General features: G+C 33.3%; 4 protein-coding genes across 8 annotated transcripts; 3 read left to right on the top strand and 1 right to left on the bottom strand.

Moving 5' to 3' along the window:
- The first annotated feature begins 87 nt into the window (after nt 1–87).
- LOC107905266 (thylakoid membrane protein TERC, chloroplastic) lies at nt 88–3,975 on the top strand. Its single transcript, XM_016831873.2, has 14 exons — nt 88–419; nt 802–879; nt 1,010–1,107; nt 1,210–1,286; nt 1,479–1,566; nt 1,735–1,815; nt 1,911–1,967; nt 2,125–2,206; nt 2,406–2,455; nt 2,614–2,670; nt 2,766–2,844; nt 2,947–3,005; nt 3,348–3,405; nt 3,503–3,975. The coding sequence occupies exons 1-14, from the start codon at nt 269–271 to the stop codon at nt 3,592–3,594; spliced, it is 1,107 nt and encodes a 368-aa protein (XP_016687362.1). The 5' UTR covers nt 88–268; the 3' UTR covers nt 3,595–3,975.
- Nucleotides 3,976–7,508: 3,533 nt separating this feature from the next.
- On the top strand, nt 7,509–14,973 carry LOC107902623 (TBC1 domain family member 2B). Of its 3 annotated transcripts, XM_041087692.1 has the most exons (18): nt 7,516–7,715; nt 7,925–7,994; nt 8,097–8,900; nt 8,985–9,128; nt 9,251–9,364; nt 9,921–9,979; nt 10,147–10,213; nt 10,391–10,442; nt 10,540–10,632; nt 10,762–10,845; nt 10,936–11,336; nt 12,161–12,222; nt 12,736–12,805; nt 12,944–13,024; nt 13,127–13,228; nt 13,669–13,790; nt 14,213–14,288; nt 14,369–14,973. In XM_041087692.1, the coding sequence occupies exons 1-18, from the start codon at nt 7,669–7,671 to the stop codon at nt 14,465–14,467; spliced, it is 2,547 nt and encodes an 848-aa protein (XP_040943626.1). In that variant the 5' UTR covers nt 7,516–7,668; the 3' UTR covers nt 14,468–14,973. The 3 variants fall into 3 exon arrangements, with proteins under 3 accessions (XP_040943628.1, XP_040943627.1, XP_040943626.1); XM_041087694.1 differs by lacking the exons at nt 13,127–13,228; nt 13,669–13,790; nt 14,213–14,288; nt 14,369–14,973 and having other exon boundaries at nt 7,509–7,715; nt 12,906–13,026; XM_041087693.1 differs by lacking the exons at nt 13,127–13,228; nt 13,669–13,790; nt 14,213–14,288; nt 14,369–14,973 and having other exon boundaries at nt 7,509–7,715; nt 12,916–13,022.
- LOC107905267 (probable serine/threonine-protein kinase PBL7) lies at nt 12,786–19,013 on the bottom strand. Of its 3 annotated transcripts, XR_005909656.1 has the most exons (7): nt 18,656–19,006; nt 17,528–17,715; nt 16,770–16,959; nt 15,703–16,094; nt 14,956–15,346; nt 14,205–14,296; nt 12,786–13,252 (listed from the first exon to the last, which is right to left on the bottom strand). XR_005909656.1 is itself a non-coding variant. In XM_016831874.2 (5 exons), exons 1-5 carry the CDS (start codon nt 18,759–18,761, stop codon nt 15,023–15,025), a joined length of 1,200 nt encoding a protein of 399 aa, XP_016687363.1. In that variant the 5' UTR covers nt 18,762–19,013; the 3' UTR covers nt 14,761–15,022. The 3 variants fall into 3 exon arrangements, 1 of the variants encoding a protein (XP_016687363.1); XR_005909655.1 differs by lacking the exon at nt 14,205–14,296; XM_016831874.2 differs by lacking the exons at nt 12,786–13,252; nt 14,205–14,296 and having other exon boundaries at nt 14,761–15,346; nt 18,656–19,013.
- A 1,424-nt stretch (nt 19,014–20,437) lies between these two features.
- Nucleotides 20,438–24,529, top strand: LOC107905268 (zinc finger CCCH domain-containing protein 11-like). Its single transcript, XM_016831875.2, is given in 9 exon segments — nt 20,438–20,794; nt 21,254–21,338; nt 21,451–21,591; nt 21,708–21,796; nt 22,170–22,326; nt 22,329–22,357; nt 22,478–22,608; nt 22,713–22,815; nt 24,028–24,529. Coding segments are annotated over 9 exon segments (1,059 nt in total). The 5' UTR covers nt 20,438–20,623; the 3' UTR covers nt 24,181–24,529.
- The last annotated feature ends 891 nt before the right edge of the window (nt 24,530–25,420 follow it).

Raw genomic sequence — 25,420 nt, 5'->3', positions numbered from 1 at the left:
TTAAGTACTAAATTGAACATTAAAATTAAACTACATTAACCAAAAAGAAAACAGGTGTACTATAAGACAGCAAGCAGTGAAGTTGCTCCTTAACCACAAAAACCAGCGAACAAATTCAAGAACAAAAACAAGGTTAATTCCCTCAAAAAAAAGACAATACAAATTTAATTTCAGTGGATAAGATTTATTAATAGGCCGCTGTCTTTCCCTTTTCTATCAAAATTCCCGGCTAGAATCTACTCGTCGGAAGCTCATAGCTCAAGCTTCCATGGGGTTAGCTTCAGCCGTTCACCATGGCGGTGGCATTCGAATCTCTCTTAATTTCCATCTCAGAGTTGCCTCAGTGTCGCCTACGGTTCAATTGCCCAGATGGACCGGATTCCGCTTCTCAAATCATCGTGTCTCCATTGTCCATTCAGGTATCCTTTCACATATAGAGTCAGTTCTGGCAAAGTTTGAGGTTATTTGGTGAAGTACTTAAAATTTGACAATTTTTTAGTTCAATTATTGATATTTTTATCAAAATCTGTATGCTTACTGAGTTGATAATGGTTTGCTTCTGAAGTTGATATGGTTGTGTGAGTCTATTGATGGCAATTTTGATAAAAAAAATTCTAATGGTGTCACTTGGTGAACTTGGATATTTAAATCGAAAAGTTACGGGGAAAATTTAATTTTTTAAGTATATGATTAAATTTCAAACTTCATTCATATACAGGATTTGGCAGCATATAATTTGAAAGAATTTGAGTTTTTTTTTTTTGGATGCATTTCCATTTTAATTTGTGATTAAACTTGCAGTAAGTCATAACCGCCGCACGATATGTTTCCCAGTTTCTCGCTCCAAGGGAATGGAGCAGGAGGATCATTTGTCTAGAGGTGATTTATTTTATTTGTTTTGAATGTAGAGGTGATTTGTTTATCTATTTTGAATTTATATTAATCTTCAAAATGGAAGCATTTTCATTGTTGTTGGAGAAAATGATGGATTTATGGGATAAATCTGCAGAAGAGGAGAGGAGAGCTTCAAATTCTTATGCTGATTCCCAGGAGAAACTTCAGAAAAGTGAAGCTTATGCATCATCTGTTAAAACTGTTGCTTTTTGGGTCAGTTCTCTCAACATTATTGTTATTTATCCTTTATCTAAAGTAGATTGATGTAGTCCTTTACGGATTGAAGACATTTTGGATATTAATTCTTGTGTTTAGGTGTGCTCTGCGGTTGCTTTTGGAGTTGGTCTGGGATTGAAGGAAGGAGTAGGCAAAGCATCAGAATTTTTTGCTGGGTATGTAGGATTTTAGTTTTGAAAGTTGCCCATAAGTCACTTGTTCCATACATGGTTAACATGTTTGAATTCTTATCTGACTGATCATACATGTTTTTTCTTTCTTTCTTCCTGTTTTAAATGAATTTTGTACTTTTCAGTTTGTTTTTTTTTCTTTTGCTTGCTATTGCTTTAATTATGATTTCCTTTCAGGTACATCTTGGAGCAAAGTTTGTCAGTGGACAATTTGTTTGTCTTTGTTCTGATCTTCAAGTACTTCAAAGTGCCACCTATGTATCAGGTGCCATTTTTTTATCTATCTGCTCGAGTCATCGCTATAATTCCTTATTACTATAGAGCCTGAGGTTGTCAATTTAGCATAACATCTGTGGAAAAGATATACTCACACATGATGTGGTTTTCCATGTTTACCCCTTGTAATTAAAAGTCTGTTATGTACAACATGTAGAATCGGGTTCTTTCATACGGTATTGCTGGTGCAGTCTTCTTTCGGTTGTCATTGATACTACTTGGAACAGCCACCCTCCAGGTAGATTGTTGTTCACTTGTTAAGTTTGCATCTGCTTTTCCATGAACCATGATTTACTTCTGTCTGGGCTCATGAAGTCCCCTTTGCTCTTTTAGAGGTTTGAAGCGGTCAACCTACTACTGGCTGCCGTATTGTTATTCTCATCTTTCAAGGTGCTGTATCTCTACTGAAAATGTGACAATCAAATTGCTTTTATCTATTATATTGTGGTGGTATCTTATTTTCAGTTTATGACAGTTCTACCTTTGCTCTGTTTCTCCATTGAGTTCAAATTTTAGGGACTCATCATTTTGTATTATCTTTTGATAGCTATTTTCCAATGATGAGGGTGACACTGATTTGTCTGACAACTTCATAGTGAAGACTTGCCAGAGATTTATCCCCGTCACATGTGATATTCTACCTTTTGCCTTACATTCTGTTCTACTTTCAGTCTAAGGTCATGTAGTTTATTCTGTCTATTCTTTTAAGGTCGACTACTTATGTGCAGACTACAATCTTGATATTTAATGAACCATTTGAGTTTATCTCTTTGCATCTTCTAATGCTTTTGGTTAAGGTTTTAATTCCTTTTGCTTTTATCATTGCAGCTAATTATGATGGCAATAAATTTATAACAAAACGGGACAACATTTGGCAAGTAAGTCGTCTATAAGAATTTTCACATCCTCAGTTCTTGGTAACTTTATCATATTATATTGTCAAACAGCAAACTTTTCTTATTATGGAACATATTTAAGTTCCTTTACTGAGTATAATGAATTCTTCATTCTAACAGGTGTCAAATATTTTGGACAGGCCACTCCTTTGCTTCTCACAGTAGCAGTTATTGAGCTCAGTGATATAGCGTTTGCTGTAGGTTCTCATGATTCCTCACCAATGCCTAGCATATGGCCTTTGCCGGTTAATGATGCAATGAGGATACTGATGAAAATTTTCATTTTCTTTAGGTTGATTCAATACCAGCTGTTTTTGGTGTTACACGGGATCCTTTCATAGTTTTTACATCTAATATCTTCGCCATCTTAGGTAATTCTTGTTCTGTCGTCTCAACATAAATCTCTCTCTCTCTTTCTCTCCCACACACAATTATAGAGGACGATTAATTTACTACGATGCTGCTCCTTTAAGGTTTAAGGTCACTTTACACACTCATTGCTGAGGGTATGGCAGATTTGGAATATCTACAGGTAAAGTTTCCTCTCTCCACTTGACCTGCTTATGCATACTCTTACTCGATGCAAGTTAAAATGTAGAACTTCAAATATAAGTTCTACTTGCAGAGAATGTCATGAATCATCATATATAATCAAAGAGTATCTGGATCTTTGAGAAAAATATATCCATGCAATTCATACAAATTGGTTAATGTCAGTATTGTGTTGGCAATTTGCCATTCTCTTGATGTTTATCACTATGCTGTTTAGGTATCCAACCTCTAACCATAGGTTGGCTGTTTAACATGCACGTTCATAAGTACAAATTTGTACTGACAGCTTATATACTGGTTTTTCTTTTCCTTCCTTTGGCAGCCTTCCATTGCCGTTGTTCTAGGTTTTATTGGATGCAAAATGATCTTGGATTTCTTTGGTTTGTACCTTGGATCTGTATTGTTTGATATAAATTCTTTTCTAGTTTAGAAAAGAACCAAAAATAGAACTTCAAGTCTTTAACTGCATTGATGCAGGATTTCATATATCTACGGAGGCGTCACTTGGTTTTGTTGCAACTAGTCTTAGTGCCGGAGTACTGTTGAGTTTAGCAAAGAAAGCTGACTAGCTGAAATCAAAGTGCGAGAGCAGGTGAAGGGTTTATATTTTGTATGTTTGTTCTTCTAAGTTAAGTGAGCAAGTGAGCTCTAAAATTGCTGCTCAATTCTTTGTTTCTCACCTCTCTTCATCAATGAAAATGAAGATTAATTATATAATCAATGAATGATCCATTTAGACCTTGCCGGGAAGTTGATGCTCGAATTCAAAGCATCAAGTTGTCAAGAACCAACCAATCTTCTTTCAGGTTCCATCTTTTTCATAATGAAGCAAAACAAAGGACAGAATGTTGACTGTAAAACCAAATTTTCAGTTATCCTTTGTGATTGGGATTCATATTAGTATCGGTTCTCTCTTGTTGAATGTCTGAACGAATGAATAATGTTGTTTTTCTCTGTTTCATTCTCTAATTTTAGCATCTATATATCTTCAAGGCAGGTCAAAGTACCACAAAACCCCTTGTATTATACTTTGGATTACATTTTAGCTCTTTTACCGAAAAATAGACCAATTAGTCCCTCTACGATTATAAATTTTAAAATTGAATTTACTTCCTATAAAACAAACATTTTAAAAATTTGTTAAATTTGTCATTATACTTTATATATAAACACCAAAATTTTAATAGAGGTTTGTTTTGCTTGCTCATCGAACTTATTGGATTAATTTGTTATTTTTTCAATAAAGGAACTAAAATGCAATCTAAAGTACACTATATGAGGGTTTGTGGTACTTTTACCTTCAAGGCATAATGTCAAATTTAGCTTTCAATATTTACATATAAAATTTTAGAAAACATGTTACATCGACAAATGTTGGTATGGTCACGTTTTTATATTTAAAGATTTAATGTTTTAGTCAATATTTTTATTTTAAAAAGCCTAAGGTATCGATACACGCCTAAAGAAAAATTGTCTGAGTATTGATACATTTGGCAAGGTATTGATACTTTAGGCATGTATCTAGGCTGAGTCGGTCTGGGTCCGAATTTAGCATCTATAATTTGGACTGGGTTCAGGCAAAAATTTAGACCTTTTTTCAGGTCAATTCAGGTTGGGCCTAAAATTTTATTAGGACCCAGTCCAACCTATTAACACATTTACTTTTAAGAGAGTATATTTGAATTTTAGTATTTTCAACTGCGAGTAATTTATTTTGTCCAGATTTATTATAATTTAAATCTGGAGATATTTTGATTATTATTCAATTGTATTATAATTTTGATTCTTAATGGTAAGAAAATGGAGGAGGTTTGCTTGGTGGGTTGAGAGTTGCAAGAAACCTTTTAAAGAGGTGGAGAGAAGGCGAGCTTGATTGAGAGAGAAGAGAAAGTTGGTAGTTGGGGCTGTTTTGTCTTCGGGTATATAATGTTCATAGATCACGTGTCTTCTCTTGATTGGGAGATTGTTAAGTTTGCAGATTTGATGTTATACAGTTACATGACATGTGAGTGATAGATGATAGTGATCTTGTTGAGTGAAGACTTTAGTTTAGTGAGTGTAGTCATGCTTTTTAGTTAGGTATATTGCTTGGCGAAGCAATCTTCTTGACAGAGTAATTCAAAAAATTCGAATCTGAAGTGTTTTTAAATTGAAATAATCTATTTCAAAATTTAACCTTTAAATTTGAACTATTTTAAATTAAAATAACTTGAATGTAAAATGATTTAAATCTAAAATTAATTTAAACTCATAATTATTTATGTTCGAACCAAAATGGCTTGAAATTTTTTATTACTGTGATTATAATCTATTTTCTTAGTAATTTAGCCATTTTAATTTAATTAATTTTTGTTTATTTGATGGAATGTAAACCACATTCTTAAATAATGACAATATTTTTTTATTAAATTTGATATAAATGATTGTTTAATATTTTCACCAAATCCTTAAAAAATATATTTTTTCACCAATTAAATTAGTGTCACAGTGAAATCTCAGCTAACAGAAATAACATCATTAGATCTTCCGAATAATACTAATTAATCCATATAATACAAATTAATTCATTCCAATTCTTTTGTTAATCATCAAAGTAATTAAGAAAACAAAGAAAATAAAATAATCTCCAACGTTAATCAATCAGAGGATGACGGTTCGAGCTTGAATCTCCTTCAATCTCTCCAACTAAAGAGGTAATTCGATTTTCTTATTCCTACATTTCCTTTTTGCCACTTTGAAAAACCCTAGGTTTTAGATTTCTACCATTGTTATCAAAACTTGAACAAAACAACTAATTCTATACAAATTAATGTAAGAATCTCTTTTTTTATGAATTTGGTTGATTTTTGGTAAGAGTAGTGGTTTGAAGTCTTTCTTTGAAATGTGGAATGAGTTTCACGTAAAGCAAAAGAAAGATATGGGCAGCCATATAATTGCAGGTTTTTGCACGTTCAGTTTAGTATATATACTGATAGCTTTATAGAATTTATCTTTCTGAGTCTAAAATTCTAGTCATTTTGAGATTGAGCTTGCTTTTAGTCAGGACGATAGTGTTGCACTTTTTTTTTCTTTTGGAGTTGTTGTTTGTTTTTAGGTAGAATGTGTGCTCTTGGTTTGATTTTCTTTTGAATATGTAGTGCACAAGAATGTGGTTAGAAACGACTATGAAGTTGTTGTGAGACCTCATAACATACAAACATATAGAAAAGTACATTGATATCTACAAAATACAGATTTCCATGATAGTTTAATTCTTACACGTTAATGATCCCTTGCTTGTAAGTTTAATTCTTGTAAATTTTGGGTTATTAATATAGCAATTTGTTATGCCCGCAAGAGGAAGAAGAAAGCACAGAGAAATGGAAGATCTTCCTCAAAGGTATGCAGAAGCTATTGATCCATGCCTTTCCGAAGAGGAAGATGGTGAAACGTTGCAAGGAGAAGCTCTAGAGGTGAAAAATAAGACTCGTCTTCAAGAAGAAAATATCATTGCATTAGTTAATTACGTTTTAACCTTTTTTTTTTGTTAACTCTTGATATTTTTTTTAGAGCATTATACATTTTTCTTTATATCAAAACTATATATATATATATTAGGACAATTTACTTTTTTAATTTCATGTATATATTTATTCCATAAGTTTTATTAGCATTTTAAAAATCAGTATTTACTTCCAATCTAAATAAACATTTACAAAAATTCGTTTTCCTAATGGCATATTTAAACTCCATACTTAATTTTAGACCCCAATATACGAATTTTTATTATTTTTAATATGGGTAAAATAAAATTCACATTATATGTATGTCATAATATTATACTTCCCAATGTTGACATAGTTCAATATTACCCTTTTTATCACTTTATTTTCTTATTTTACTATACCAGGTTGTTATAATGTAACACTCAAAAAATCACCTTTGTCATAAATAATATGATTATAATTTCGGAAAGTATATGTATTAAAAGATTCCAAAGAAATAAAAATAGAAATTATCAATAGAAAATTAGGCCGAATGGATGCCAAAGTTAGTTCAACAAAAGAATTATATTATGATTTATTAATTTAAAGCAGAGACTAAATCACAAAAATATGAAAAGTGTTGTGGTCCTAGTATAAATATTTAAAATTTGTGATGTCAAAATGTAAATGTGAAAAAATTGAGGGACCGAAAGTACAAATATCCCAGAGGTTGAAAGTACCAAAATGTGGAATAAATTGGTATATGATGACTAAATTGAATAAGTGAAGAAACGAGAGGACTAAATTGTAGTATTTCCAAAAGTGAAGAATGACTTGAGGGTGGAATTGTAGAAAATTATGAGGAGCAAAATGGTTATATCATGACAATAATTAGTGAATATTTGTCGTTGAAATTTGATTGGTTAAAATATTTTTTATTATTTTATTATAATACATTTTGTTATTAATTAATAGTTAAATAAAAAAGAAGGAGATACAAAGAAATTATCATCATCTTCTCCATCATTCACGCAACGACCATGAAAGATAAGAAGTTTTGTAAGTTATTAAATTTAGTTCTTTCCATCAAAAACCACTTTTTTGTGAAATGTGGAATGAGTTTAATGTAAAGTAAAAGAAAGCTATGGGCTGCTATAGAATTGCAGGTTTTTGTCAAGAATGTTATTGTCCTTATTGAGCAGGCGCTCATTGGAGGCTGATTCCAGGCAAGTTTTAGATTAAAAAAAAAAACTTTTGCAATATTTAGTTTAGTATATATATTGATAGCTTTTTAGAACATCTTTTTGGGTCTAAAATTCTATTCATTTTGAGATTAAACTTGCTTCTTTCTTTTCGGAGTTGTTATTTGTTTTTAGGTAGAATGTTTGCTCTTGGTTTGATTTTCTTTTGAATATGTGCACAATAATGTGGTTAGGGACGCCTATGGATTTGCTGTGAGACCTCAGAATATACAAACATATAGAGAGTACCTTGATATCTACAAGGTATAGATTTCCATGGAAGTTTAATTCTTGCACGTTAATGATCCATTGCTTCCATATGTATTGTCAGTTTTGGGTTATTGATATAGTAATTTGTTATGCCAGCAAGAGGAAGAGGAAAGAATAGAGAAATGGAAGATCTTCCTCAAACGTAATTCCGAGGAGGAAGATGGTGAAACGTTGCAAAGAGACGCTCCAGAGGTGAAAAATAAGGCTCGTCTTCACGAAGAAAATAAAGAGACCTTACCTGCAGAAGCTCATGAGGTAAATGAAGATGCTTCTATTGAGGCAAGTGAAGAGACTGCATCTAAGAAGCAATACGAGGTGACCTTGCAGACTGAAGCTACTCGATTGAATAAAGATGCTGCCTCTGAGGAATGTAAGGAGACATTACAAGGTGAAGTGGCTGAAGTGAAAGAGGAGGTTGATTCTTCGGAAAAAAGTAAAGATACATCAGAGACTGAAGCCACTGAGTTAAAAGAAGAGGCTGATACTGCCGGTTTATCAGAAAGTGAAACAGGAACGCGAAATTCTCATTCAATGGAAAATGCAAGAGAAAAGGAGATGAAACTCACAGAAGAAACAAAGACTCGTAAGGTCAACAGATGGGCTAAGACCAGACCAGCTCTTCGTGCCATTGAGAATTTAATGAGTTTAAGGGTTAAGAGGAAGAATATGAAAAATAGGAATATGAATGGAAGCGAATGCCATCTTCCATCAGTAAAAGAGGCAAGATCTTCAGAAAGAGAGTCTGAGGTTGAGTTTGAAGAAAAGGTATGTGTGAATGAGATCTCAGCTACCGAAGGAAGTAATGCAGACAATGAGGCTTATGATGAATCTTTTTTTCCTTGGAAAGAGGAACTGCAGAGCCTTGTTCATGGAGGAGTGCCAAAGGATCTAAGGGGGGAGGTGAGGTTGAAACTTCTCTGTTTGTTACTGTTTTCATCTGTACTTATTGAAAATGGTTTGTCTGCTATAATACGATCATTGCAGGTATGGCAAGCTTTTGTAGGTGTTAAGGCACGGCGAGTGAAGAGATATTACAATGATTTGCTGGCTCAAGAAAACAATGATGATGATGATCAGCATAGTAACTCACCTGGTGTGTTTAGAAAATGGAGAAAGCAGATTGAGAAGGTCATTAGATGCATGCGCCCTGGACTTTATTGTTCAATCTTTTCAATTTGTAGGTGCTACATCTTTTTCTTTAAAATGTTTTCACATTTCTCCCTAGGCTAACTTGTCTGTTTATTTTTCAGGATTTACCCCGGACTTTTCCAGGTCATCCAGCTCTGAATGATCGAGGTAGGGATACCTTGAGGCGTTTACTTTTAGCATATGCTCGACATAATCCTTCTGTTGGATATTGCCAGGTAATTGAAATGATGAATTAAAAGTGTTTTTTTTTGGGGGGCAGTTGAGGCTGCCAGGGATTGAATTTGAACCCTGGCCATTGGAATTAAGAGTTCTACACACAACACCCTACCAATACTAATGTTTTAGTATTACCTTTAATTGATTTCTCTCTTCTAAACTTGCTCTATATTATGGAAACTTTCTTCATCTATATCAATAGAAACCTATATATACTTTTCATGATTGCCCCTTCTACATCACATCACATCTCTCTCACCCACTCATACTTCATTTGCACTCTTATGTCCTTTAGAATCTGTCTAAGAAAATTTAGTTAGAATTTAAAAATTTGTTCAATTTCTTATTGTTACCTTCATTTCAGCAATTCCGTTGCTGTATAAGCTCAGCACAAGGAGGTTATTGTTCTATTGATTGATATATTTGCTACCTGAAGAACATCCCTGATGTTCTAAATAGATCTTAATGACTATCCTTTGTACCGCATTAATTATTTTAGTAATTAGTTACCCTTGTACTTATTCTTGTCTTTTATTTGACATCGAACACATGCAGGCAATGAATTTCTTTGCTGGATTATTGCTCCTTCTTATGCCAGAGGAAAATGCCTTTTGGTAGGTTCAGGTAACTTTTCACAAAAGGTTGATTTCTATAAAATGATTTTTGCTATCTTATTCTCTTACTGCAAATTTTACAAAGGCACATATGGACACATCCATACTTATTATTCAAGAATAGCTAGGTCCACTTTAAAGGTTGATTCCTCTCGATGTATTCTCAGGACCTTGGTGGGAATTATTGATGACTACTTTGATGGGTATTACACAGAGGAAATGATAGAATCCCAGGTTTTTAATTTTGTTGCACTCTTATGATATTCCATGTTCCTTATCAAATTCTCCAGTTTCTTACAAGTTTAACGTGTATCTGCATGCTGATACAGTGATACTGCAGTATTTCTTAAGCGATTTTGCCATCTTGCAGTATCACGGTGTCTTTTAACTCTATATATTTCTATTTCTTAGGTTGATCAACTAGTATTTGAAGAGTTGATGCGTGAAAGATTCCCCAAATTGGGTCGGTTTGCATCTCAAATTTTCTCTATCTATTATCTTCCCATGCATTACATGAAGCAAATGTGTGATATTCTATTTAATGTATGCTAATGCTGCAGTCAATCATCTAGATTACTTGGGAGTGCAGGTGGCATGGATTTCTACACCGTGGTTTCTCTCCATTTTTGTTAATATGCTTCCTTGGGAAAGTGGTAAGATATAAATTTCAGTGCTGGAAGTTAAATTTATTTTCCAATTATTTCAGTCAAAATGCTTAGTTCTGAGCACTTTGCATTTAGTAGAAATTATGTTTACCTAGTGATGGATTTCTTGGTTTCCAGTTCTTCGCATTTGGGATGTGATTCTATTTGAAGGAAATCGCGTTATGCTGTTTCGAACGGCCCTTGCTTTAATGGAGCTACATGGTATTCAGATTTCATATTTATAAAATATGTGCAGCATTAAATGTGGATGATGAATTCAATAGCAGTCTAGTTACATGAAGTTTACTGCAGTTCCTGCCTTAGTTACAACTAAGGATGCTGGGGATGTCATCACTATGCTGCAATCCCTTGCTGGCTCAACATTTGACAGCAGCCAACTTGTTTTGACTGCCTGCATGGGGTTTCTAGCTGTTACTGAAGGCAAATTACAGAAGTTGAGAGAAAAGCATAGGCCAACTGTGCTAATGATTGTCAAGGAAAGAGCACAAGGAGCTCAAGTTTCCAAAAATTCAAAAGGAATTGCTACTAAGCTGTATAGTTTTAAGCAAAATCGTGGACAAGAGGAAACAAATCCTGCTGAAGATGACGGAAACGGTTGTAAGTTGGAGCCCCGTTCCTCTGATCTGGATAAACTGCTCTGTAGCCTAAATGCAGATTTAGAAGTTGGTTCCCTCCCATCTCTTCGGGATCAGGTACTTTTCTTTGTTCGTCTTCTTAGCACCTTATATGCTGCATTTCTAATATTTTAGGAATTATTCACCAATGATATTTTATCCTTCATTGCTACATACCACTGATTGTTTATGATTAATGTATGGATTTAGTAAGCTCCATGAGCGCTTGATGTTTGGTTACTTTTCTTTCATCTTAGCAACTTCAACAAAATTCTAGTCCGACTTGCCCACCTTCATTGATGTGAATATGGAAAACTACATATCAAATTCAAAGAATTAGTATGGCTTTAACTTATTTTTGCTTAACCCGGGAAGAAGTTGATTTTAGCTCTTTCTCGACATTTGGGCAAATCACAGAACATCAATGCTGTTAGATTTTGCTGTATAAGAACACTGACCGAAAGACCTTTAACAAGGCTTGATATTATTCTGCTATTATAACCAATCTCCTAAGTAATGCATTTCTACCTAGTAACCCTGATTAAGCTGTGTTAGGTACTACACTATTTCAAAAGAACAGGGAACAAATCAGAGAGAATGAATTTTACTGAGAAAATTACTTAGTATTCTTTCCTTGCTTTGATCAATACACTGCTGATGTTTATGTACATGAATAAGAGTAACTGCTCCTAACCAACTGCATACCAGACTTAAGCAACTGAATGATAACAGATTAACAACTCTATACTAACAGTCTCTATACTCTATCAAGCTGTAATAATATTACTCACTGAGCTTATTCTTGGCTTTCTAACAGTGTTTCACTTGTAATTAATTGGATGGATATGAATCATCACTGTGCAACTCCTTTGAAATTTCAATCATTAACAGTTTATGAGCAGGTTGATAGGATGAAGGTTGAGTTGTGTAGGTTGCTTGAGGAAAAAAGAGCTGCTATACTCCGGTTAGTATATTTTACTGTGTTTTCTGATTTTTTTTCTCAAAACATTCTGTATCAAATCGCCATGTTGTATTCTCGATGATGGTAATATGGTAACTGATTCTAAGTCGGGCAGTGCAGTTTCAGTTATGCGATTTACTGACCAGCCAACACATTGATTGTGCACTTTTTCGTTAAGGTGCCTGGGTGAAAGCATCTAATAGCTCAGCTTTCTCCTTTTAGAGAACCATGTATTTCAGCCTTTTCATCTGCTACATAGGTTTTTAGTCCTCGTAGATATGAAACAAAGCATCATATCTGGCAGTTATGTCATCATTTCAGGGTAGTTGCTTTACTCAAGATAGCCCTGGACAAAAGTGCATCTGATGGAATTATAATTAGCGTTCTACTTCAAAATTAGGAATGGATCCCTTATGACAATGTTCATGTTTTCTTGCCATGAATTGTTCCTGATATTTCTGCGAACCTCTATAACTTAATCATTTACGTGTAACTGTGGGTCCTGTTCTTTTCCAGAGCTGATGAGCTTGAGATAGCACTTATGGAGTTGACCAAAGAAGATAATCGACAAGAACTGAATGAAAAGGTATATGTAAAACTTTTTATATGAATATGCTAAACCCGCCAAGCATATAATTGATTCAACGAAATACTTCCACTGTTCTGTGAGCTTTGGGTTACTGAAGTTGCTTGCAGGATTTGAGGTTTGTTGATAATGCTGCAGATTGAACAGTTAGAGCAAGAGGTGGCTGATCAACACCAAGCTCTTGCTTTTAAGAGAGAGCAAGAAGCTGCAATGCTTAAGGTATAACTTGCCTCTTCTTGAATGCATTTTTTTCTGGAACTATTGCTAAATTATTATTCTCTTACAAGTCCTCTAGTGATTTTTAGATTCTCTGTGCTACAGGTTTTAGAGCAGCTGGAGCAGGAGCAAAGGATTGTCGAAGAAGCTCGCAAAAAAGCAGAGAAAGAAGCAGCTGCCTTGAGAGAAGCAAATGCCGAGCTTCAGGTTCTCTTTTCTTTTCTTGATGTCCTAGTTATCACGGATAATGTTAAACTACAGATTTCATACCATTCTTCATGTAGGATTAAAAGAGAAGTTTAAAGATACTTGAGTATATACACCAAGAAGGAATCTACTATTCTGTTTTTCAGTTGAGTTTCATGCTAAATATACACACACATATATATATATATTCTTGTGATGTGACCTATTGAAAAATTTAAGTTACTGTTAGGCAATTTAAGTTACTTGGTATGCTGTGTTTCTCTGAACTTCTTTAAGCCCTTCACCATAAGAATTAAGGTTTGTTTTATTCTTATGATTCATCTACCATACAGTTCATTTTAAGGTGCCTACTCTGATTAAATTCAAGATCCCATGAGCACAGTTGTTTTCCCTTCTTTTGTGACTATATAAAAATTCTCAAAAAAAAGATTTATTTGCAGGAAAAGTACGAGAAGGCTTTGGCTTCTAATGCTGAAATGCAGAAGAGGGTGGTTATGGCAGAATCAATGTTGGAGGCTACCTTGCAATATGAATCTGGCCAAGCTAAACCACAAACTTCACAGTGAGAAATATTTTAAGCATCTTTCTCCTCTAACATTCACTGGTTTACATAAGAAAAAGACAATTCTAAATATCCCAACTCATATCTCGGTTTTTATAGTTTCCTTGTATTCAAAATGTTTTGATGAATTTTTCAATTAGCTTGATGTTGATGAAGAAAACCATGAAGCAACGTAAAATGCAAAGAGCATATTTACTTTGATCCAGCTATTTAAGAAAACTTTAGATGTTTTTCTATCTCTTAAGATGCCCCTAAGAAATAAAGGTCTCTTTGCATACAATTCCACCTAGTGAACATTTTGAAAATGCTTTCATACATGCTCTAATATGCAAGGGTATGATCCATTCTAGTATTCAGAGGCATTTAGATCTTTGATTAATAGATATTATTCCACAGTAAATAGTCATGTCTTACTTTTGTAGGACTCAACGAGCCAATTCTGGACGAAAGGGAGGAGGGATATTGTCATTTGGACTTGGCTTGCGGGACAAAATCAAGGTAAATATCTACAAAACAATGGTGTTAGAATTGTTCTTCCATTATACATTAGTTTAGTCAACTTGAATTTGACATGGCAGGGAATACATAATGTTGAGGAGCCTACAGATGGTAAATCCAACCAAAGTGCAACGGAGGAAGAAACTAACACCGAAGACGGAGAGAAGAACTCTAGTTAGGAATAGTCCTAGTGCCATTGTTATCCTTTAATTTTTGTGCTTCTTTTTTGTAGTTTCAAATATACTGGCAACTAATGATAAGACTTAAGAGGGTTCTATTTGTATAAAAAGTGTTAATTTTGAACCCTAGTAGACTTGTAGAACTAGGTTGATTTGAATATAATCATATGTGAAGCATCATATTATACATTGTTCAGTAATCAAAGAATTTTGTTTTAGTTATCCACAAATGTTGAACTCCATGAGGCAATACCATCATTTTATGGAGATTTCATGCATTTGCTATAGCTGCCTGGTAAGAAGGCTCACATTATATTTTGAATAAGATAAAACAAGGTTCATGTGCATAGAAAAACAGAAGCTACAATAGCTTTATATAATTGTGCCTTTGCTTCATAATAATTAAGCAAAATTTGATAATATGGCATGCGTTTTGCAGGCCTTGTGATTTCATGTACATTAAAAGATGACACAATTTAATAACATACCAGCATCTATCAACAGTTGGAAGATCCCAAAGAAGACCCAGATGGTGATGATGAACCTCAGCAGGTATCAACTTAACCTCCTTGTCCGATCCCTTTCGGAACTGTTGCCACCATTGAGCTTCTTATCTCTGTCTCTCTTTGTCCGAGGTGGAGTACCAGGCATCAAGCGAGAACCTTGTATTGGCTGTGTATCTGGTTTGAATTTTTGAGAAGTAAGGTAAGTCAAAGCTGTGACTACATCAGCAATGAGAGGTCTCATATTTGGTTGCTCTTGAACACACATTGCTGCCACTGCAAGTGCTTGGAATAAACCCCTTGGAGGATATTGACCTTGGAGCATTGGATCAGCCATTTGAGAGAACATTTTTCTGTCTTTGAATAATGGCCTTGCCTGCAATAAAAGGTCAAGATTGAAAATATAAGGGAACCCCTAGCAAACAGACAGAAGATCTCTACTTTTTTTTAACTTTTGCTTGTGAAATAGCTATGTAAACCGTGGTTGAAGACTAATTATAACAAATCTGGAAGTTTAAGCCAAAGGTGTCTATATGCATTACACATGTTAATTCAGTTCAGGACAATTTCAGGTTTGGGTTGCTTTGGGTCAAGTCATTCGGGTTTTGAGACTGGTTTTTCAAGTTGGATCATTACAGATTCAAATCATTTCAAGTTCTGGTCTCGTACACACGTACTCTCTCTCTCTCTCTCACACACACAGATGCATGAATACACATGCATATTTCTTACCCATGCAACTAGATTCTGTTCCCCAGCAGCTTTAGAATTATCAATGGCTTTCCTCCCGGTTATGATTTCTAGAAGAACAACTCCAAAGCTATAAACATCGGATTTCACAGTTAACTGACCAGTCATTGCATACTCCGGGGCACAATATCCATAAGTTCCCATAACCCTTGTAGATACATGGGTGTTATCTCCAACAGGTCCAAGCTTGGCCAAGCCAAAATCAGATAACTTGGGAAAATACCCTTCAGCAAGTAAAATGTTGGAGCATTTCAAATCTCTGTATATAACTGGGGGACTTGCTTTATCATGCAAATACTCCAATCCCTTTGCAGCCCCAGCAGCTATTTTCATTCTTGTACTCCAATCAAGTCTTTTTTTACTAGGTGAAATGTCTGCAAATAAACAAAAAAAATCAATATCAGAATGCTTTAAAAACCAGATCAGAAGTCAAACCAGTGTGCCCTCGGGTTAGACCAATTCAACCGGTTTTATGGCTTTTCCATTTTTTTTACTTTCAAATACATGTCCAAGGAACCACAAGTATCAAACTAGTAAAATGCAGACTGTCCAAGAAATCACAAAGTAGAATTAAACCATTACAGCACAACCATAATAAGAACTAGTACAATCCAAACTATAGCCAACAAGCTAGACTAATTGGACTAAAACCCAAACAAGGCAACCACACTCCATAAAAACTTAGAGATCTAAGCATATAATTGTGCACGGTGGCCTCAAACTTGGGTACTCAAGACCCCACGCCTCCGCCTTTGCCAATTGAGCCAAGGCCTCATCACATACAATAATTTCTCATAAAAGGAAATTTAAAAACAAGTTTAGAACCACTTTTTGAAGTTTTCCCAATTTTTTTCGGGTTTTACCGACTTTTCTGGTTCAATTGGTTCTTAGAAGGTTTGAATGAATCCTGGTTGGATGGTATATACTAAACTAGATGGACCACCAATTCTCAGTTCAACTGGTTGGTCAGGTCCTCTTGTTAGTGAAACAAAAACATACTTATACAGTAATAAATAACAAAAAATAATTGATTTAATATTTATACATACCATGTAAATGGTCTTCAAGAGAACCTAAAGGCATATATTCGTAAACCAGAAGCCTTTGATCTCCATCAGCACAGTATCCAGTGAGATTAACAAGGTTTGGATGATGAAGAAGGCTTAGCATTAGAACCTCAACAAGGAATTCCCTGTTTCCTTGCAACCCATTTCTATCAAGTTGCTTTATAGCAACAATCTACAATGATCATAAAAAACCAACATTCAATTTCAACTTTTCCAACTTCATATGAAAAAGCATGCATGCATGCATTTAATTTGCAGTAAAATTGCTATACTACTCCTTCTACTATAGCAGAGAGTGCATTTTGATCCGTCTACTGTAAAAATGAGCACAAAGATCCCTAGAGCAAAATGGTCATTTTTGTAGCAGTTGAAAGGGGGGGGGGGAGATTGTTCATTTTATGAGAAGAACTTAATTACATGATGCAACATTTTTAAGTGACGGAGCATATTCACCTCATCTATTGTAGCTTAACCAAAAGTTAAATGCAGTGGTTCGAGTTAAGCTACAATGGATTGAGTGAACATGCGATGTTACATGAAAATGCCATGCCATATTTCATATTTTAAATTAATGCTACATCATTTAACTAAGTCTATTTCGTGAAATCAATAGTTTTCTTTTTAAATGTTACAAAAAAGACCGTGTTGCTCGTTTCTCTAACATACAGGGACCAAAATGCACTCTGTGCTATATAGTATAGAGACTTGTACAATTTTTCTACCATCATTTGCCAACTAACCTGATTTATGCTCTCCAAACGCCCTTTGTACACTCGACCAAAACCTCCTTCTCCCAAAAGGCACTCTGAACTAAAATTCTTAGTTGCCATTGCCAATTCACGAAACGGAAAAGTCTGTGCAGCAATATGTTCACTTCCTCCTCTGTTTGACGTCTCCCCACTTGACAATGAATCCGTTTTCGATTTTTCTGAAAGAATAAAAGATGATGAAAATGTTGGCAAAAATCCAAATACATGTATGCCAAAGAGCATACAAGAAATGAAATTTTCAAACATCAACAACGGACTAAGCTTGCCAAAGAGCATACAAGAAATGAAATTTTCAAACATCAACAACGGACTAAGCTTGATTTTGCCAAAGGTTTTAAGACTAATCCATCCTCATATACCACAACTTCACCTCTCAAAATCTACCATACACCTTGCTTTTATATTCCAAATCGTATGCATAATATACATGAGGTGTATCCAAAATCCAACTTGAGCTATGCTACTCAACCTCTCGATGTACGAGTATATATCCAATACGAGTATGCTTTACATGTCTCGATTTTCATGCTCGAACATGCATCGGATACAAGTATCAAACATGAGTAATTTAGAAGAAAAACAAAGATACTGAGCAAGGATTTTGCTACTTTGGTCAATCACTTCAATTTAACAGAAAATTAAGGGGAGTTTTATAATAAAAAAAGGGGAAGATCGGCTAGATATTTTAATATGTTAAATTAAAATATACATAAAATTAGGGCAAACCCAAATTTGCAAGTAAAATCCAGAAGCAAGCAAGCTTGCAAAACAGCACTAGTTCCATTTATTATCTAATATATATACCAACATGCTGCAAAGAAAGCTACCCTTTTAAGCTAATTAAAAATAAATAAACAATTGATCAAGCAATCAAGTCTATTTTTTTTTCCATTTCCCCCTTCCAATAATCCAATAGTTTGATCCAAATTCACCAAAAGAAATCAACAACTACACAAGAACTAATCAACTTGCATAAAACCCAGATAGAAAAATAACAAATAGCACATAAAAAGAGAAAAATAGCTATTATAAAAATCAAAAGAAAGGGTCAATTTTTTATTGATTTTTTACATTTTTTTTTAAAAAAAGAAGCTTTACCTGAAGTGGGTTTGAGCCGATCAAGTGCCATCTCTTCCATTTTTTTCTTTTTCTTGGATTTATTAGCTTTGGTATTTGATTTCCCAGAACAAGGAAGCCACCCCATAAGTCTTCTTCTTCTTCTTTCTTTACTTCTAAATCAACTTTAAGGCTATCAAAAATCAATCAAAAAGATTAAAACAATATGAACCCATCTCTTGAATTACCTTAAAAACACCCAGAAAATTAAAGAAATTTTGATGAAGATTTCATAAGCTTCAATACAAAAAGAAACAAGCTTTACTTTTGAAAAATGTTTTTTTTTCTCAGTAAACGTTTACTGTGGACCATTCATGGATGTTTACTGTCCCATTAACGGGATTCAATGTTATCTTCTCGAATTAAAAACAAAAACAAAAAGATAGATTTTTTAACCGTCTGATCTGATTAAAAAATAAAATGAGATCACTTTGGAGTAAAATTAACGGTCGAGATTGAAATTTTCATGTGAAGTTTGGTCTACGAAGAAAACGCCTTTTACTACAATAATTTTCGCTTTCCATTTGATTTTTTGGTTGGGTCAATGAATAAAATCCACCATTTTTATTTTATTTTCGTCTTTCTAACTATTTTTTTTAATTTCATCCCTCAATCTTTCGAAATTAAATCCATTAATACATTTATGTAAGGGACTTTTTTTTTAGTCTAATAAGAAATTTAGTCCTTCATTGTTTACTTATTTTATTAATTTAATTTTTAATATTTACAAAATTTTTCATTTTAATTATAATTCTAAAAAAACCCAATAAAATTAGCTAGCTCTCAGTGTTAGTAAAATTTATCAATTTATGTTTAATTCTAAAAATTTCAAAAAAAAATATTCCTTAACATACCTCATAAACTCGCTGAACAATAATATTTAACATCATTCATATTGTGGTCATTGGTGTGGGTTCAAATCATGGTGGTCGATTCCACACCAATACTAATTGTATCAGTCAATGCATATCGTTCCAGTGCTAAAGCAAAATAAGTAACACATTTTTTCACACCGGCTCGTTTCGACCAATTTCGATCACATCGATTGAAACATGATGCATCTGTCGATGCATGAATAATAATAGTAACAATAATAAATATAAAAATTTTAACTATTTACTATTATGCCAAAGACTTAATTAGAATATACGGATTATTCAAAAAAGACTACGCAAGATTCTTTTTGAGGACATACTTTTACAATTTAATTCAATATTCTTTAATTTTAAAAAAAAATTATTTTTTTATAACTTTCGGTTGAGATATGGTAAAAATTTCATGGAGACTCTTGTACTAAGAGTCAAATTACATTTTACCCTTCTATTAAAAAAATGGAAAAATTAGTCCTTATGTCAAAAAATAAATTAGTTCTTTTATTAAAATTTTTATTTATTTCTAATATTAAAAATTTATTATATATATAAAAATGAGATATACGTGACATGTTATGTGTAATTATTTGTTAAGAATTAAAGTTTAGCTACATATGTTACACGCGGAGTGCTATGTATAATTATACTTATTTTATTAGCTAAGTTAATTTTTTTAACAATAAAAATTAATAAAATTTTTAATAAAAGAATTAATTTAGTTATTTTTTTAGCTAAGGGTTACGTGTTTTGCCTAATTTGCGGAACCAATGCCTTAAGCCCAAAAAAAAAAAAAGCACGTGGATACCCACACCAATACAATACATGCCACAGAAATCTGCCGCGTGTAAAAGTACCAGGACTAAAATCGACAATTCACTACCTCAACCGTAGCTTCTGGATCAACCCCGTCTTTGTCCAAAAATCCCCCAATTCCAACCTTTTCAATTCAATTGCGAAAACCCTAAAATAAAAAATTCCAATAACGAACCCAAAATCTGATCAATTAGATTGCTTTTCTCGAGAAAATTTGAAAAAATAAGAGGGGAGATTTCGAGGTTTTATTCTATGGTGATAAGAGATGCCGCCCAAGCAAGCCTCGAAAGCAGATTTAGCGAAGAAGCAGAAGATCATAGAGGACAAGACCTTCGGTCTTAAGAACAAGAATAAGAGCAAAAATGTTCAAAAATACGTCCAAAATCTTAAGCAATCCGTACAACCGAAACCCGATCCGAGTAAAACTGCTCAAAAGGTTCGGATCATCTCCCGGTTTATTGTGTTGTTTAGGAGAAATAAAAGAAATTATAATCTGAATTTATGTTTGAATTAGTTTACTTTGTATGAAAAGTGAAATGGTTTGTTCTCTTGATTGGAAATTGTAAATTTGAATGGAGATGAAATATAATTGCAAACCATATAGCATCCTTTTTTTTAATTTGAGCTAAGGCGTTAAAGATTGAATACTGTTTTATTGATTGTTTTCCTTGCTGTTTATTGTGTTGTTTAGGAGAAATAGATGAAATTAGAATCTATATTTATGTTTAAATTAGTTTACTTTGCATGAAAGTAAATTGGTTTATTCACTTGATTGCAAATTTTGGTTCTTTAGGAATTGTAAATTTGAATGGAGATAAAAATCAATTTGCAAAACATATATTATCTTTCCAAGGCATTGAAATATTATTTTTCTTACCCATTTCTTTTATCTCAGAAAAAGAAAGAGGAAGAGAAGGCCAAAGAGAAGGAGCTGAATGACTTGTTTAAGATTGCTGTTACTCAACCCAAAGTGCCTGTTGGTAATTGTCCCGTCTTTTCCTCTTTGTTTCTTGATTATTGTTGGTATATATGTTTACATGTGTTGGTTTATTGGAACTGAAAGTTTAGAGCTAATAATTGGGCCTTGATCAGGTGTTGATCCCAAGTCAATATTGTGTGAATTCTATAAAGCCGGACAGTGTGTCAAAGGTTTTAAATGCAAGTTCTCACATGACCTGAATGTGCAGAGGAAAGGCGAGAAAATTGACATTTACAGTGATAAGCGTGACCAAGGTTAATACTCACATGAAATTTTATGTTTTTATTTATTTTATTGCTATCTGCTTAGCTATGCAGTAAGATTGAAGGGTGTTCTGATTTTTATGTGTGTTCTTCTTTCTCTCTTGAAGAAACAATGGAGGACTGGGATCAAGCAACATTGGAGAAGGTTGTGGAGTCAAAGGGGAAGGAGTATCAGCAGAACAAGCCTACTGATATTGTAAGCTTTTGCTGTTGGTCCCGTGCATTGTTTATCATTAGTTAAGAACTTATAATCTTTTGAATTCTATCTTTGTTTAATGAACGTGCTTACGCATTTATAGGTGAAAAGCTAGTGTGGCATGTCTTCATATTTTCAAGCATTTGCATTTGAATACGTAACATATTATGAGACTCATCTAATGTGGAAATTATTAATTAGATATGCAGAAGATAAGGAGAGGGAGAGGTAAAATTTGGTTTGGTCGCAACGAGGATAAAGTTGGTGTAAATTCTAGGGTTTAGCTGTGTAACTTGAGATATTTGTTTCTCTTCTGTGCCTCGTTATCTGACTTTTAATTACTGTACTTATCACTGTTTTGATGTAAATTCAGGTTTGTAAATACTTTTTAGAAGCTGTGGAAAAGAAACAATATGGTTGGTTTTGGGTTTGCCCAAACGGTGGTAAAGATTGTCATTACAGGCATGCTCTTCCACCAGGATATGTCCTAAAGTCACAGATGAAGGCTCTGATAGAGGAAGAGAGTGAAAAACACCAATCGAGGATGAGATCGAAAATCAGGTAATACTTAGATTTGTTGGAATCAACCTACCATTCCTCCATCCTTGTATCAACATGGTTGTTACTTTATCTTTCATTAGGTATTTAAATTAGCTAAATATTACATGTCTTTGGTTGTAGCGTGCCAAAGTAAAAACTTCAACACCTATGACTCCTGAGCTATTTATGGAATGGAAGAAGAAGAAGATTGCAGAAAGAGATGAAGGTTTGGCTGCACAGAGAGCAGAAAGGGCCAAGAATGACCGCATGAGGTATGCTCTTCATGGCATGTGTGCTTTCACAAGTGTCTGTGTGTAATCAGTTTTCTTTCTTGAAAATCATTTGCTAAATTTCTTGTTCTTTGTGCTTTCTGCAGTGGTCGTGAACTGTTTATGTCAGACGCTAGTTTATTTGTGGATGATGCTGAGGCATATGAGAAATACCAAAGAGAGGAAGAATCTGATGCTCCAGAAAATAAGGTACTCTTTTTCTTGGCCTCTTCTATTTTTATATTCTTTAAAGCTCCTGTGAACTACATAAATCAGTCTGGTGAATCATAGGTGGAAATCCAGGTAAGAGATCTTTAGGATGCTTCTATATGTGGAGCAGATGTTGGTAGATAGAGCATTGCCTTTATAAGGTTTTTTAGAGAAAGAATTACTAGTCATAGAGTCATAATAAGAGTTCCCAATTTTAAACAGAAGTGTGACAACTGACAACTGCTATTATGCTACCACTAGTACTGCTAAGTATTGACACACTTACATTTATCAATTATCAGAATCAAGCCTCCTTGTCTCATATTCTCGACAATGGAAGTAATGTAATAGCTAACACTAGAGTTCAATGTATTTTGAGGTATTCCATCTCGAAACAGCTTAAAACTACTCTTGCTCCTGAGGATCTTTATGTTTCCATGCCTTGCCCTAGCTTGATCCTTAAAGAGGGAGTGAGGTTTAAAAAAGCACCTCCCTGATTGTGGTGGTCATGTATAACATGCTTTCTTTCTGGTTTGCTGTCATCTGTAAGGAAATCTTTTGCCCCTTCTTCTTAGTGCCTGATAATGGCCAAAACTTGGAAATATGATTGATTCGCAGATAGAATTGGTGTACATGCAAAAGTATGGATATGGATACGTGTCCAACATGAGTATGGTTAGATTTTCCAAGTTTTTCCATGTTTATGAAAGATTCTTAGAGGTCATATTTCTGTATTATGCCGGACACGAGTGTCAGTGATATCAGTTTGGTTCAGTCAGGATTTTTAGATTTTTTGAACCGTCTCAGCTTTGTTTGGTTCTCGATTTTTTCATATTAATTTTTTGTTTTATTTTTTAGACTTACTTTGATAAAATGAGTTTTGTTTTATGACTTTTGAATATTATTTGGCAAAATTTCAAGGTCTTTTTCATAAATATTTATAAAAAACAATAATTTTTTAAGAACTCTTAAATTATTTTCACTATTTTAAATATAAAATATTTATTTTTATAACATAAAAATTGAGATTAATTATATATTAAATAAAAAACATAATTCAGTTTGATTTCTGGTAATTGTGGTTTTTGAACTTGCATTTCATAAACCGTCCAAATGCTTCAATTCTGGTCCCTTTTTTTGTTCAGTCCTAGTCGGATAGATATATGATGGACTAGATGCTGAATGTTTCTTGTTTTTCATATTCATGTTCAGGCCAATAGTGATTCAGCAGCTCCTACTGGACCAAGTACCGCCGGTGTTCCAGATGATGATGACGATGAATTGGACATCGATGAATTAAATGAACTAGAAGCAAGCTTATCGAAAACATCAATTCAAATTCAGGAGCCTTCTGCAGAAACTTAAATTTGAGACATGTAGAATCTTTAGCCCGCACGTGTTTTGAAGTGTCGACTCTATGATCCTGCTGCAAATTACTTGCCGTTACAGTTTCCTCCATAGCTTAAGACTACTGAGCTTCTTGTTATGGCAGCCATGTTCAAGGTTCACCTGTGAGCCTAATGCTGCTGTGAATTCATGTTGTGAAATTGCTAGTTGTATCCCATTTTTGATGCTGGGTTTATCTCAATAATGAGGATTATGAATATGGTTATGGTTCCTTGTTAATAATTTAGGCTTGTAGGCAGACAAAGCTGGATTCTCTTAATAAATGTAATTTTCATTGATCTATTATATCATATGTTTTGTTGCTTTATATCATTGCCAGTGTCATTGTCTAATCAAAGATGCATGCATTTATATATTTGTTCTTTTTGTGGTAAAAGAATTTTAATTTCCTATTACTTTAAATAAAAAAAATATGTATATATTTTAAGATTATTTTAAATATATTTCTATAGAATTTAATTAATTAAAAAATCATTTTTCCTTATTTGTTGATGATAAGCCAAATCAAAGAAAGAATAGATTATAATACACTTGCACCCCAACAAATATATTTATAAAAAATCTTGAGTTTAAATCCTATATTTTGTTTTTTTTTATACAAAGAGATAAAATAGGATAAAATAATTTAAAATAATATAATTTACTTTGTAAAATAATGTTAGTTTCATCATTACTAGTTAAATTGATACTCAATTAACTCGTCACACCAACTAAGCCAAATGTTTAATATATAATATAGTCGCTTGCATTGTATCCAAAATATCCCAAGAAAACTTTGCAATCTAAATTTAAAAAAGGACATAAAGATAAGTTTAGTCTTTATATTTACATTTTTTATCAACGTGACTCCTTTTTTAGCTAAACTTGGCATTCAAATTTTTAAAAAGAATCAAATTTGATCATCAACCTTTTAAAAAATTCAAATTTTTGTTTTTTAAATAAAAATACTAACTAAAATTTTAAATTATTAAACATGGCAATCTATGTGTGCTTTATGTAACTTTTATTTTTATAATATTTATTTTTTTGAATATTTTTATAAATTTTAAATTATTAACATGACATATAATATTATATCAATATAAACTACACGTGAAGAGTCACAAGAATTATCACATTAATATCGTTAAAAGTACTATTGTTTTAGTTAACATTTTTATTAAAAATGATTTGACACTTTTCAAAAGATTAATAACTA

The sequence above is a fragment of the Gossypium hirsutum genome, chromosome D01 (genome assembly GCF_007990345.1).
Source record: "Gossypium hirsutum isolate 1008001.06 chromosome D01, Gossypium_hirsutum_v2.1, whole genome shotgun sequence".
Taxonomy (NCBI): domain Eukaryota; kingdom Viridiplantae; phylum Streptophyta; class Magnoliopsida; order Malvales; family Malvaceae; genus Gossypium; species Gossypium hirsutum.
This window is presented reverse-complemented; position numbering and strand designations above follow the sequence as displayed.

Coding starts and splice junctions, on each gene's coding strand:
- LOC107905266 (XM_016831873.2), top strand. CDS start 269: ATGGGGTTAGCTTCAGCCGTTCACCATGGCGGTGGCATTCGAATCTCT. Junction 880..1,009: donor GGAGGATCATTTGTCTAGAG/GTGATTTATTTT, acceptor ATAAATCTGCAG/AAGAGGAGAGGAGAGCTTCA. Junction 3,006..3,347: donor CAGATTTGGAATATCTACAG/GTAAAGTTTCCT, acceptor TTCCTTTGGCAG/CCTTCCATTGCCGTTGTTCT.
- LOC107902623 (XM_041087692.1), top strand. CDS start 7,669: ATGTTATTGTCCTTATTGAGCAGGCGCTCATTGGAGGCTGATTCCAG. Junction 10,214..10,390: donor AGGAAATGATAGAATCCCAG/GTTTTTAATTTT, acceptor TCTATTTCTTAG/GTTGATCAACTAGTATTTGA. Junction 13,229..13,668: donor AAGCAAATGCCGAGCTTCAG/GTTCTCTTTTCT, acceptor ATTTATTTGCAG/GAAAAGTACGAGAAGGCTTT.
- LOC107905267 (XM_016831874.2), bottom strand. CDS start 18,761: ATGGGGTGGCTTCCTTGTTCTGGGAAATCAAATACCAAAGCTAATAAA. Junction 16,095..16,769: donor TCTTGAAGACCATTTACATG/GTATGTATAAAT, acceptor GTTTATTTGCAG/ACATTTCACCTAGTAAAAAA. Junction 15,347..15,702: donor AACAGAATCTAGTTGCATGG/GTAAGAAATATG, acceptor CTTTTATTGCAG/GCAAGGCCATTATTCAAAGA.